General features: G+C 40.2%; 1 protein-coding gene across 1 annotated transcript in view; it reads left to right on the forward strand.

Annotated features, from left to right (window-relative positions):
• The window catches only part of LOC118824174 (formin-2), a 77,046-nt gene that overhangs the window by 14,138 nt on the left and 48,365 nt on the right, over positions 1-14,543 (forward strand). Inside the window, 2 exon segments of the mRNA XM_036594154.1 lie at positions 271-446; positions 11,496-11,594. Of these exon segments, the coding sequence (XP_036450047.1) occupies positions 271-446; positions 11,496-11,594 (275 nt within the window).

Here is a 14,543-nt window from a genome sequence, read left to right on the forward strand (position 1 = left end):
CACAGTTGAGCTCCACCTGTTAGAGTTACTATTAGATACAGGCAGATATGCTCTCTGTCACTGACTGAATTCGAGAGCCTTATTCACTGTTTTATTTCCAACCCGGAGTACTTTAAAGGAGAACTCCAGCATTTTTCAATATAATCCCTGTTGCTTAATTGACACACTTCTACTACATGTTTAAATAGAAGCCACTGGCAGTTGCTGAATGTTCCACAAAACATATTTTTGTAGAAAACTGTCATGAATTCTTCTCTCTCTTTCTCTCAGGCCGCACTCTGTTAGAGCGGTGTTGTATGCTGTCAGGTGCTGGTGAGGATGATGACGATGATGAAGCTGAGAGGTTTTGCTCACGGATTCTGGCTCTTGGGATTCTGCAGCCCTTCAGTGACTGCTTCAGGGAGCCGACCACAGGAAGTGATGCAGCCAGCAAACCCGCTTTCAATGTGAGATTTCCTGTCTCATTCTGTTTCACTGATTTCAATGCTTTGGAAGTGAATTATTTATGAGCTGACTCGCGTCCAGAGATGTTCACACGTCACTTCAAGGTTGTCCAAGTTGAGTCTTGAGTCTCTGGGAAGATCTCTGTGTCTGTGACGAGTCTCTGTAGTGTGAGTCAAAGTCATTCCTCTGAAGTGTGAGTCCGAGTTGAGTCTCTGAAGTGTGAATCCTGAGTCTTGAGTCACTGAGATGCGAGTCCAAGTCGAGTTTCTGATGTGCAAGTCCAAGTAGAGTCTCGAGTCATTGAAGTGCAAGTCCGATTCAAGTTTCTGGTGTGCAAGTCTGAGTTGAGTCTCTGTGGTGTGAGTCCGAGTCAAGTTTTTGTTGTGCAAGTCTGAGTCTCGAGTCATTAAGGTGTGAGTCTGAGTCAAGTCTCAGGTGTGCGAGTCTTATTCAAGTTTCTGGTGTGTGAGTCAGAGTCAAGTTTCTGGTGTGGAAGTCCGAGTAGAGTCTCTCACTGAGGTGCGAGTCTGTGTCGAGTCTTGAGTCTGTGAGGTACTAGTCCAAGTCCAGTTTCAAGTCTCTGAGGTGCAAGTTTGAGTCGAGTCTTGAGCCTGTGAGGTACTAGTCCAAGTCCAGTTTCAAGTCTCTGAGGTACGAGTTTGAGTCGAGTCTCAGGTTTTTGAGGTCTGAGTCGCATCTCTGAAGTGTGAATCGGAGTCACGACTTTGAGGTGTGATTCTAAATCAAATTTCAAGCCTCTGAGGTGTGAGTCTGAGTAGAGTCTCGAGTTTTTTGAGGTGCGAGTCCAAGTGCAGGTGTGAGTCGAGTCTTGAGTCTGTGAGGTACTAGTCCAAGTCCGGTTTTGAGTCTCTGAGGTTCGAGTCTGAGTCAAGTCTCCAGTCTTTGAGGTGTGAGTCCAAGTCCAGTTTTAAGTGTCTGAGGTGCAAGTCTGAGTCGAATCAAGTCAGAAGCAGTGACCACTCCGACACACTCTCTGCATCCTCAGAGTTATGAGCCTATTTGCTGAAGGTCCAGTGACTCTGAAGTCTAAAACAGCTGATTGTACCATAAAAAGTGGTCTGTGTGTATTTTTGTTCTCTTAAAGTGTGAGTTGGCACTTTGTTTACTGTCCTGTGTGCAGCTGCAGACGCCCTGGCTTTGGAAGGTTCTGAAGTTTACTTTTCCCTTTACTTACAGCTGCATATGGGCAGTTTTGAGGACAATAGAAACTGATTGAGCATGTTCTACTCACTGTCCACTTTATTAGAAACACCTCACTTGCACTTTCACTCACTGACCACTTTATTGGAAGCATCTACCTTGTACTTCAAATCACTGGCCATTTTATTGGAAACACCTAGCTTGTGCTTTCACTCACTGGCCACTTTAATGGAAACATCTTGTACTTCCACTCACTGGCCACTTTATTGGAAACACCTACCTTGTGCTTCCACTCACTGGCCACTTTATGCGCTCGACCTTTCTAGACTGTAGCTCCAAATGTTGCTGCATCTGTTCTCCTTCTACCCCGTTCATCATTGGTCAGTTTCTGACAAGAGGACCACTGTTGACAGACAGGAATGGTTCCTTCAAAAGTGCAAGATTAAAGGAATGAAAACCCAAAAGAAAACTCCACTTACTTCAGATGTAGTTGGTGTCCAAACTTTGCTTCTTTAGTTTAACGCTGGAGCTACGAGGCTAACATGGTTAACAAACACTAGAAGTCAGTAGTCACCCAAATCCTTTCTATAAGTACATCTCCAAAACTTCTCTCAACCCGCATCCAGCTCTTTGTTAAGGTGGCTCAGACTTGTCAAGAAACAACATAAATCTTTATTCACAGAAGAGAATAAATAAAAATAAATCAAATACAATTTGACTGACTATTTACTTCTACTTCTGGTTAGCCACGTTAGTCTCGTAGCTCCAGTGCTAAATTAAAGAAGCAAAATTTACACTTAGCATGTCTTGGCTGATCAGCTGCCTCTGGGTAAAGTAGTAAATTGTGTAAATATGTCCTTTTTTACTGAACCATTCCAGCAAAAAAAGTCATAAGCAATGTTAGCACGGCAGCATTCCTTTAAGATCCCCTTAGTTCAGCTGACAGTGTGAGAGCCCCGGCGTCTCTAGCACAGTGTTAATGAAGAAAACAGGCTGTGTTCCTTCTGCTGCTGCTGCTAGAGCTGAAGAAACCTGCTAAAATTAAAGCTGTTTTCTCACATCATCTAACACTTCATTAAACACCTCGAAAAAGTTCACTGTGATGAGGAGAGGAGAGGAGGAGGAGCTCAGCTGCGCTGCTGAAGAACCACAGTGAGACGGAAAGAGAGAGAAATCAAACTAACATCTGCACAACAGTCATTATTGCAATAGTGGCCTGTGTAATACTGATATCACAGAATATCAATATGCAAATTAGCCCTGTAAACCATCACAGCATTTTTTTTGCTGTGTGCTGTGAATATCCCGACCAATCACAGCTGCAGACGAGTTTCTATTAGTGTTTTGATGAATCAGTGTGTTCATATACGTTACTGTGTGAAAGTCAGAGACCACCCATCATTTATTTAATATGCAGTCAAAACAGCCATTAAGTACAAGTTATTGATTTTTCAGGATGTTTTTTCAGGAGATTAGATATGATAATATGCTTGCATAAGAAAGAGAAAAGTCAAAAGAAAATAAGAGAAAAAATCAAAACTGATTAAAAGCTACAGAGAAAATCTCCTAACAACCAACCTGGAAGACCTGGTAGACACCAAAACTGTCCCCATCAGATAAACAGCACTTACAGCTTTCATCTCTGAGAGAGAGGAGAAAATCAAGCTGCTTCAGATCTGAAAACATCCACAGGTGTTTCTGTCCATCCTTCCACTGTGAGAGACGACTCAGCGCTATGGGTCTGAAAGGATGTGTAGCTGTTAAGAAGAACCTCACTAAGAAAAGGAGACGGACACATCAAACAAAGAAGCTGAACAATGGACTGACCACCCCAGAATCCAAACCTCAGCATCACTGAATGTGTTTGATTACTGCAGAAAATAGTTGTTTAGATTATTGCATAATTTGCTGTTTTTACACTATGTACGTTTGGGGGATTTGGAGACCTCTCTGGTGGAAATGTGTAATTGCGCACAGCATACATAAGAACATTTTGTATTGTGGGTTGTGCTTCAGACCCCTTCCCCAAGCAGATGAATCTGATATCATCATATCTTCATCAGTATAATGTTGATTTTGCATTTGAGACCTAAACATCGAGCTGGACCTTCTTGTCTGCGTGTGTGACGTAAATACGTAAAGACAAACGACGTAGCATGAAAAATTTTACATAGTGCAGCTTTAGAGGCTGCTGTGACTGAAATTCATCAGTGAAGGGTAGTTTCTGACCTTTGCACAGCGATATAATTCAACAATGCAAATTATTTTGGTCAAAAATAAGGGATATTGTGATCTAGAACCAGGTCTGTGAACCATGTCTTTGATGTGTTAGTGTATCTAGAACTGCGTCTTTGCTGACTTACTTGTCTGTGAAGCATGTCTTTGCTAACATACCTGTGTTAGTGTATCTAGAACTGTCTTTGCTGACTTACTTGTCTGTCAAGCATGTCTTTGCTAACATACCTGTTAGTGTATCTAGAACTGTCTTTGCTAACTTGTCTGTGAAGCATGTCTTTGCTAACATACCTGTGTTAGTGTATCTAGAACTGTCTTTGCTAACTTGTCTGTGAAGCATGTCTTTGCTAACATACCTGTGTTAGTGTATCTAGAACTGTGTCTTTGCTGACTTACTTGTCTGTGAAGCATGTCTTTGCTAACATACCTGTTAGTGTATCTAGAACTGTCTTTGCTAACTTGTCTGTGAAGCATGTCTTTGCTAACACACCTGTGTTAGTGTATCTAGAACTGCGTCTTTGCTAACTTACTTGTCTGTGAAGCATGTCTTTGCTAACACACCTGTGTTCTTGTATCTAGAACTGCGTCTTTGCTAACTTACTTGTCTGTGAAGCATGTCTTTGCCAGCATACCTGAGTTAGTGTATCTAGAACTGCGTCTTTGCTAACGTAACTGCATCTATGTGTCTAGAACTTTCTGCTTGCTAACATAACCCTCTGTTTATTAATAGAAGCTGCTGATCAGTCACACATATAATGGCACCTATAATGTGATATAATGTAATCTAGAACCATGTCTTTGAGGAATGAGGAATGTTTAATAGTAAGGAATATTGTGACATTCAGCACACAGTGCTTCACAGCTCTGAGTAATGCTCACACTGCTATACGTTCATACTCAGTGTGCTATTTAGAGTACCAGAGGTCTACAGGCCGGCCAGAAAACAAAAGAAAAATCTAGAGAAAAAGAAAAACATGACAGAATTTTTTTTTTATCGCCACATGCCTAAAGGTGCGCTAGCTGAGTTATTTTGCTCATAGTTGTTTATAAGCAGCTTTGTTGCATTGATGCATGAGGAATATTTTGATTGACAGCTGAATATCTCCCCATCATGTGACAGAACACAGCTGGATGGGCGTTGTGGTTTCCATGGTAACAGATTATTAGTGATAATATAATGTTTCTGTATTTGGCTGGACCATGTGACTTTTGCAGCATCTCTTTCTCTCTCTCTCTCTCTCTCTCTCTTTCTCTCTCTCTCTCTCTCTCTCTCTCTGTCTCTCTCTGTGTATTTCTCTCACTCTGTCCCGTGCTCAGTCAGTCAGAGTAGATTTGTGCCTGAACAGATGATCATTTAGCACTGATTACTAACACACACACACACACAAACACACACACACACGCACACACACACACACACACACACACACACATGCTGGTCACATCTGTGTGTGTGTGGATCATCTGCTAACACTGTTATATAACAGTGACACTGGCCTTTTACTCAGCATCATCGTCTGCTCACCTCTCTCATTCTTTATTCTCCTCTCATATCCTCGCATTATCAAAGGGAAACTCCAGTCAAAATCACAAAATCTCTCTCTCTCTCTCTCTCTCTCTCTCTCTCTCTCTCTCTCTCTCTCTCTCTCACTCTCTCACTCACACACACACACACACACACACACACACACACCATGTTGTAGTTTCCTACTGATTATTATGGCTATTTATTTTACATTTTTGCTGTGTGGCAATTCTTGTACATCTAGAACCATAACTTCACTACTTACTTCACTACATAACTTTTTGTGTCTAGAAGTAAGTATATGCTAACTTATTGTGTCTGTGCATCTAGAACGTTCTTTGCTAATATACTTGTTTCATGTGCTAACAGAAATGTGTCTATGTACCTAGAACTGTCTTTACCAAAAAACTGTTAATCAACTGTGAATCTAGAACTGTGCCTGCTAGCAGAATGCTTTGCTATGATTTAGAACGTTGATCCTCCAAACAGTACTACTATGTGTATCAGTAACCAATTTGTTGCTAATAGGATATCTAGAACTGTAGTTTTGCCAGTAGTTTTTCTGTTTATTTATAGAAGCTGTGGCATAATGTGAGTTCTGTCCTGAGGGTCTCTCAGCACAAGATAAAGCACACTGTACGATTTCACCGTCCGTGTGTGTGTGTGTGTGTGTGTGTGTGCGTGTGTGTGTGCGTGTGCGTGTGCGTGTGCGTGTGCGTGTGTGTTGTTTCACCACCCAGAGCAACACAGCAGAACTATAGGCTCTATTCATCCATCAGAGAATCTGTCCATTGTCTGAGAGAGTGACTGTTCCCTGAAGAACATTCAATTATTGTATTATTCTATTACATTATTACAGATGTTTATCATACAGCGCATCAGCTCAGGGTTGTCTTTTACACTTTTCATAATTTTTTCATAATTGTGTATTTGTATTTAGAACTCTCTTTGCTAACAGAACTGTGTCTGTGTATCTAGAACTGTCTTGGCAGTTATTTCCATCAATTACACCACCACCTTTTATAACTGTTTTTATATCTAGAACTGTCTTTGCTAACATAACTGTCTGTGTATCTAGAACTGAACTGGCATTGCAGTTGTTTACATGCTAGAAATGTCACAGTTACACCACGGCTTTTATAACTTATCTAGAATGGACTTTGCTAACAGAACGGTTGTGTATCTAGAACTGAACTGTCTTTACAGTGGCTTCCATGCTAGAAACATTACAATTACACCACCACTTTTCTAATTGTGTCTTTGTATCTAGAACTATCTGTGCTAACAGAACGGTTGCATATCTAGAACTGTCCTTGCAGTTGTTTCCATCCAAGTCTTACTATTTCGAGGAAAAGTAGTAATATTTTGAGAAAAAAAGTTGTAGAATTACGACATTAAAGTGGCATTAATACCAGGAAAAGCTGCAATAAAATGAGGGGCGTTGAGTTATACTTTCATATCAACGGACTCGGATGAAACCGTCTGTCTGTTTTGTTGAAGGAGAATCTCAGGCAGGGTCGTCTACACGGCTGTCGGGGCTACATCTCCGCACCGTTCAAAGAGGGCGTGAAGTTTCACAGACAGTGAGAATGATAATCAAAATGATCGATCCACAAGCAGACAGGAGTGAGTGGGACTCTGGCGCCAGTACAGCAACCGAGACCCCAACGCGTTATGGCAGCCCCCCTACAGTTAGCCCACTTTATCCTCGAAATATTACAACTTTTTTCTCAAAATATTACAACTTTTTTTCTCGAAATATTACGACTTTATTCTCGAAGTCTGCTGTTTTTATTTTTATTAACAGTGGCCCTAAAACGGCGTCATAATATTCAGCAATTGATGACTACGATTTTTTTGTCTGTGTTACATTAAATCTTTAAAACCTTTATATCACAGCTTTTAAAACTAGTAAATTCAGTCTAGGGGAACCAGTCAATGATGCACACAGATAAAAAGTTCTCTCTTGTATATAAGTTAGTACTCTGGCCACATTTTATATAAGCGCTCACCTGTCAACAGCTTTTAGTCAAGAGGAGACCAAGGCACTGTCCAGTGTGACAGTGGACGCAGAAAATAAACTACTTTCCCCATCAAACAGCATCTTCCAAACACAATCTAACAGAACACGTTTAAATGCTAATAAAATCCAGGCTATTCTTTGCTGATGACTCTTCCGCGCGCTGACTGATGATGGATGAGGCGGAGCTAATTCAAGGCAGTCACAGACCCCATTCTGTCAGACAGAGTCAGGGGGTCGGACCTGTGTTCAGCCTGTCACACTCCGTTCTCTTCATACATGCACGCTGAGAAAGACCTGGACGTTATCTGAGCCGGGGTCAGTCTCAGATTTGGATTGTGAAAGTGATCAGATTCAAATGTTAACATGATGATTAATCTTCCATTTATACCACCTTCCCATAGAACTTGGACCACTGTTGGCCCGCTGAAGGCAAAGCTGGCGGTCCACTGGCGTTTTGCTCTGTGTTTTCCGGGCGGCCCACTGGTGTAATAGACAAAATTCCACTTATCATCGTTCATTTTCCACTCACAGTCCAATGTTTTCATTCCTTCCTTCTGTAGTTATACTTTGTAAATTAGTGTAGTAAATAATTGGAATCTAGCTCAGCATCAGCAACAGAAGTTTTTAGAAACTCATTTTATATCAGGCCTAGTCATTAATTTTTCTCTCTGTTGTTTGTGATCTTTGTCTTAGCCTTTTAGAGCCTTTTTAGAAAATAAAAATCTGTTTGGGGAGATTACAAACTAGTTAGAGCTTGTATGCAGGACAGTAATCTGGGTGGTCTGAGGGTGGTCCAGCAGTGGCAAACTGTCAGCGGGGAGCCGACCTTATCAAGACAGCGGACCGATATATGCTCGCTATCTGGGGTCCGCCAAGACATGATTGGTATCTGCTGTTTACGTCTTTAGTTTTTAAAAGGAGATGCTAGGCTAACATTGCTCACAAATACTGGATATAGACGTGGTCACCAACCCTCCTTCTGGAGATCTGAGGCCATATTACAGAAACTTCTTAAGTCTGAAATCTTAACTGTTTAGTCACTATGACAGGACCGAATTTAGGACAGAAGCTAGTTCTTAAGTTTATAATCTTATCCTTTAACTCCAGATAAGAAAACAGTTTTACACAATCCTAACTAGACTAAATCTCCTAAATACTGTCCTAACTTTAAGATAAACCCCACAGCTGTCTTAACTTCTGTTTTAACTGTCTGTTTCTATTGTTTTATGCAGTGACAGGTAGCACGGTTCACTATAACCAGCATGATGATGGTAACTACATTTATCTACACAGATAACTGAGATTTTTTTCTAACAGTGTTTTAAAAGCCCAGACACTGCAGACTCGATCTCCACCGTCCCCTCTTATCACCTTCGTGTGTTATTGTTAATGTTGATGATGAAATATTACAGTGATGGTGGTGAATAATGAGAAGACAGAGCTGAACATGTTCATTAGGAGGAATAACGTTAGCGCACTCGGCTAAAGCGTTTGGGAAATGAAACTGAAACTGGAGACCAGCGACACTGATAAACAGCACAAAGCGCTGCCACAATATTCTTAACCTTCGGTTTATTGCGCTTTAGTTTTATTTGACCAATTTTGTACATCAGTAACGGTAGCTAACGTTAGCTGCCTGGCTAACTAGCTTGATTACTTTGTTTACATGTTTACGTTTCAGCTGTGCGCAAACAGTCAGTTGCTAGGTGACAGACATGCCAGTTGTTTGTCGACTTCGATCGAGTGAGTTAAGATTTATTAACTTAAGATAACAGATGCTGTAAGATTCTTAAATCAAGATTAAACTAAACTTGCAGAGTTTAGTTTCAACCTGCATCTAAGGTCTTGTTCAGACTGCCAGCCCAAATCTGATTTTTAATGTATCCAGATTGTATCGAGATTGATTTTTTGATAGTCTGGAGACCTAAAAAAACACATGAATTGTTTATCATGCTAACTCTCTACAGCTGAATACATGCATGTGTTGTAGGTTAGCTTACACAGAGCTGCCTGGCGATCTTTCTAATCATTACCCTCAGGTATAACCAGAGAACCTGTAGAGATGAGAATTACCGCTCTGCAATGTCTTCTGGGTTTCTCAAACACTAGAGGGCGCTCCTGAGTGAGTCCAAAATGAATGGGTTGATATGGAGCATTTGAGCAAAATCATAATTTATAAATGTTTAAACATTTTCAATGTAAAAGAATAATAATAATCATTTCCTGAACACAGAGCAACATAAAACATTTTAACACTGCTGTTATATTTTTAAGAGCTTTTAAACTCGAGTCATAGGAGTTTAAAACGGCACTTCATGTACGTCCATAACGTCAGTGAGCGCGAACAGCCAATGAGCTGCTCTACTCGCCAACCAGTCAGCACTCAGTAGCAGTAATGCCCGCCTTCTGCTGCCCTAAACCCGTTTGCTGTAGAAAAAGTAAATATATAGGTAGGATTTCTTTGTTTTTTAGTGAAATACATCCTTCTACTTTCTAAAATTAAAGAAACGTTCTGGGCGAGTGATTAGAAACTATTTTAACTTTTCGTTTTTAGCCGTTGAGCTCCATTTACTCCCATTCATTGAGGACTCACTCGCGGGCGCCCTCTGCTGTTTAACAGTCCTCTTTTTGATATAGCGGGCAAATAAGAAGTGGCTAGGCTGCTCGTAAACCGGAAGCCTAAGTGAATAACTTCTGTGACCTGCCTTTATGTAATATTTTTTCTTAAAGTTAACATTGTGCACTGAAAAAAAGTGATGCATTTAATTTTGTATCATTTCAAATGACTGAAACACATCACATCAACACAGTTTTGCTCTTGGGCAATAGTGATATTGATGTAATATTTCATTCATGTGGAAATGAAGGACAGATATATATATTAGTTATGTATACAGAAAAAAAGCAACACATTATTTAATGATTTTTTTATTAATTAATTTTTATTAATTACATTTTTTTAGCAGTGTGCCACCCCAATAAAACATGGCCCCATTCTAAAAGCTCTAGCTATGATGCTGCCTGCTGAAGTCCTTTTTCAGGTATGAAACAGCTTTGACATTAGTGAGCCTGCTGTGGTTAATTATGTTAGATCATGGAGATTCATGAGTTGTTTAGTTTGTCATTAAGGTATTTGTGATGAGCCAGTGAGAAACAACATACCATTTTCACTCATTTTACTTTTTAAAAGAACAGTATACAGGCGATTGTCACATACCTTTCCTCAGCATTTAGTCTTTTGTTGGTCAGACCGTCTCCGTTTGGCTATGTAAGAAGTTTTCTTAAACACTGCCGCACTGCAGTAAATGAACCCTTACTGTCGCAACGTTTTCTGCTGTCACTCAGCTCCAAAAAACTTTTTTTCGTATTAGACACATCTGGGCTTATTAAAAATGTGATCATGTTGAAGATAAACAACAAGACAGCCAGTTTGTTACCGAGGGTACTCGGGTATTTCCTCCGGAGACTCCAGCTGAGCCGCTGGATTCCCTTAAACTGTTGTGTTACCAAAGACATGGTTCTAGATTACATTATATCACATCATAGATGCCATTATACGCGTGACTGATCAGCAGCTTCTATTAATAAACATAAAGATTATGTTTGCAAGCAGACAGTTCTAAACACCTAGATGCAGTTAAGTTAGCAATGACACAGTTCTAGATACCTTAACACAGTGTATTGGCAAATGCATGCTTCACAGACATGTTAGCAAAGACATGGTTCTAGATAAACAGTAGTTTTGTTTGCAAATCATTGCATATATACAGCAAAGAGTCTCAGGGGTCTCAAAAGACAAAACAAGTTGCTACATTAACAACATTAAACTCAATAGAAAATGAGGTGATCAAAATGTGTTCATTGTACTGAGGCAAAGGGAAAATTCAAATGTTACCACCAGCAGAGGGCGCCGTTTCCTTTGTACAGTAACAATCTCTCCTAATCCTGTTTCTCTGAGGGTGTTCTCAGTCTGATCATGTGATGTAAGTAGTGAGTTTGATTATTGTTTCTATAGTATTGTTTCTCAAATTGATTGCTTATTTCTTGTTTTGTTCATTATCTCTCTCTCTCTCTCACTCTCTCTCTCTCTCTCTCTCTGTCTCTCAGAAGGAGCAGTTGTACACTTGGGCTCCACTGGGTCACCCTGAGGCAAGAACACCCGGAAGATTACAGACCCTGTGGCCCCCAGCGTCCAGTACATCTGAGGTGTGTGTTTCTTTTGTGTACAGTTATACTTTTGGCCGTATAAACATGCGTCTGGCCCCTAAATACGTATATAACTTTGAATTTTCTTTTTTTAGTATTTTATTTGCTCTTTATTTTAATTAAAATCAGTATTGAAATTGAGTTCATCTGTCACTGGGGTTCAAGCTGTAGAACAGCACTGCCCTCTGCTGGTGGCTCAAGCACATTACAAGTTTATTCATGAGGGCAGTGCAGCATTAATTTGCTCTGACCCTTTTGGGCAGATTTTTTTGCTGTCACTTTGTTTATAATTCATATGGAGAGGATTTGCTGAGTTGTTGCGCATGATGACCAGTCTTGATTTCACAATATTTAACACTATTGTCATCTTACATACTTACATTCATCTTAAGATATTTTCTGTAGTAACACTGCAAATTACTGTGAAGATGATATTGAGCTGTACTGCACGGCATTATGGGATATAACAGCCAAAAGGCTCAAGCGGAGTTAAAAAAGGCTGAAATATTTTAATAACTTGTGTGTTGGCAAAAACTGTATTGTTTATTAATTTTGCCAGATGTGAGTCATTTTTGGGCAAATTAAAAGCAAAGTTAAACACATACAGGGCAAAACATGGTGAATAAATCATGTTAATTAATATTGTTGTAAATTTACAGTAAATTACTGGGTACCAATCTGCATTACTTTTACAGCTGTTCTGTAAAAAAACAGAAGATTACTGTTTCAGTTAGAGCTTTCACACTTACAAAAAGATGGTTCTTGAAGTGGTCTTTAGTAACGACAATGGTTCTGCTTAGAACCATGAGTTGTATATAGAACCATTTTATGCTTTAATGCTTGAACAGCTTGACATTGTAATGATAGTAGAACTTAGTGCTATATAGAACCATATATAACACACTATCCATCAACCTGAAGAACTATTTCCCCATGAAATGGTCATGGTTCTAAATAGAACCATTGCCTTTACCTAAGAACCCTTGAACCATCTTTTTTAAGTGCATTACTATAAATGTACAGACACACCACAGTAATCTTGTGAAGCCACAATATACAGTTGCTTTTAAAAAAAAAACATAAAATTTAAAAGTCTTTCAAACCTGAATTCATCAGGATAAAAACACTCTGATGAGGTCTTGGTAATGAGTTGGTGAGTGTACTGCAGTATGCAGGGCAGATTGGGAACTCTGAGCCGTATCTGAGAGGGATTCTCCCCGACTTTGTCCTCAAACGCCGGTCCTGTTTGGCTAAACGCTATTTAGAACGATAGCACTATCAAGCTTGTGGGTAGAGCCAGACTTCGGGAGTGGGATGTTTTCCCTAAACGTCCCCACCACTCCTCAAACGAGGGGCTTTGAAGCCGTTTGAGGCTGTGCGGCGGTTCGGAATTGGCCCGATCCCCCGACTTCCCCAGACTCCGCGGCCCGCCTTTCAGGAGCCCCTCGGAGACACAACAACTTCTGGCGTCTAGACTCTCTGGACTTCTGTGACCCACACTGCTGGACCGTGTGTGTGCGTGTTTAGTTTTACGTGCTGATTGTGGCCGTGCCTTTTATTCCTCCGTGTTCGCCCTCTCCCCATTATCCGGAAAGCAGGGGAAGATTTTTTCCCCCCATCAGCCAAACTGCTTTTACTGGCTTGCGGGACACCACATGCATGCCTGGCCTGTGTTATTGGAAAGCACGTTCTCCAGCCCACCTTCTCACACATGCTGTACACACTGTACTATCATAGTCATGGAGAAGAACCTTAACTTTAACAACACAGTGGAACTGGTTTTTATCTTTCTTAACCCTCCACTCTTAAACACGCTGAGTTCTTTAGTAAAGGCAATGATTCTGTATAGAAGTATGAACACTTAAAGAACCTTAAATGGTTCTTTTTATTGAGAGTTGGTAGAGAATATGTTTATGTTTCTATATAGCACCAAAAAGGGTTCTTCTGTTGTTGACATTGAAAACCCTTACTTGTATAGAAGAACCTTAACCCTAACAACTCAGTGGAACTTTTTAGTTTGTTATCTTTCTTAACCCTGCACTCTTAAAAAAGTTGGTTCTTCAAGGGTTCCTTAGTTAAGGCAATGGTTCTGTATAGAACCATGAACACTCAAAGAAACTTTTTTTTTGCGTGGGGAACTGATGGAGAATGTGGGTCAAGCATGCAACATGTCAAGCATGCAACAATAGAAGAACCCTTTTTGGTGCTATATAGAATGCTTTTCAAAAAGGTTCTATACACTCATAGCAAAAAGAGTTCTATATAGTACCAAAACGGTTTCTTGGCTTATAACAATAATGGAACCCTTTTTGGTGCTGTTTACAACCGTTTTCAAACATTTTCTATATAGAACCACCTACATCATATTCTCCATCAATCTAAAGAGCGCTTTCATGATGCAGAGAACCCTATAATTATGCAATGGTTCTTTGAGTGTTCATGGTTCTATATGGAACCGTTTTTTTTAACGAACCCTTGAAGAACCATCTTTTTTAAGAGTGGACATACAACACATTTTCCATCAATCTGAAGAACCATTTCACCATGCAAAGAAACATTTAAGCATGCAAAGGGTTCTCTGAGTGGTCAAAGAAGCGTTGGGACTGATGTGTTGTGTTGAGCTGCTAGTGAGCAATGATGGGCAGAAGGGGAGGGGTGAGAACCCCCAGCCGTGAAAACAAGTCACACCTCTCCATAAAGACGGCCGTGCTGAGATAAAACAGAGGACTGTAGCTTTATTTTAAAACTGCCCCAAAGAAAAACAGCATTTAAACATGTTAAAAACACTTTTTACTATGGATATATATAAACAATATTCCATCAACGTTACTGAAAATTGGTTCATCAGAGGGACCTCCAAACAGGTGGGAATTGCATTTTATAACTTCAGTGAAAAGGGGTTAAGTAGCAGAAATAGCCACTTATTTTGCATCTCGGCCTTAAACAGTT

Source organism: Colossoma macropomum, unplaced genomic scaffold (genome assembly GCF_904425465.1).
Source record: "Colossoma macropomum unplaced genomic scaffold, Colossoma_macropomum, whole genome shotgun sequence".
In the NCBI taxonomy this organism is placed as follows: Eukaryota; Metazoa; Chordata; class Actinopteri; order Characiformes; family Serrasalmidae; genus Colossoma; species Colossoma macropomum.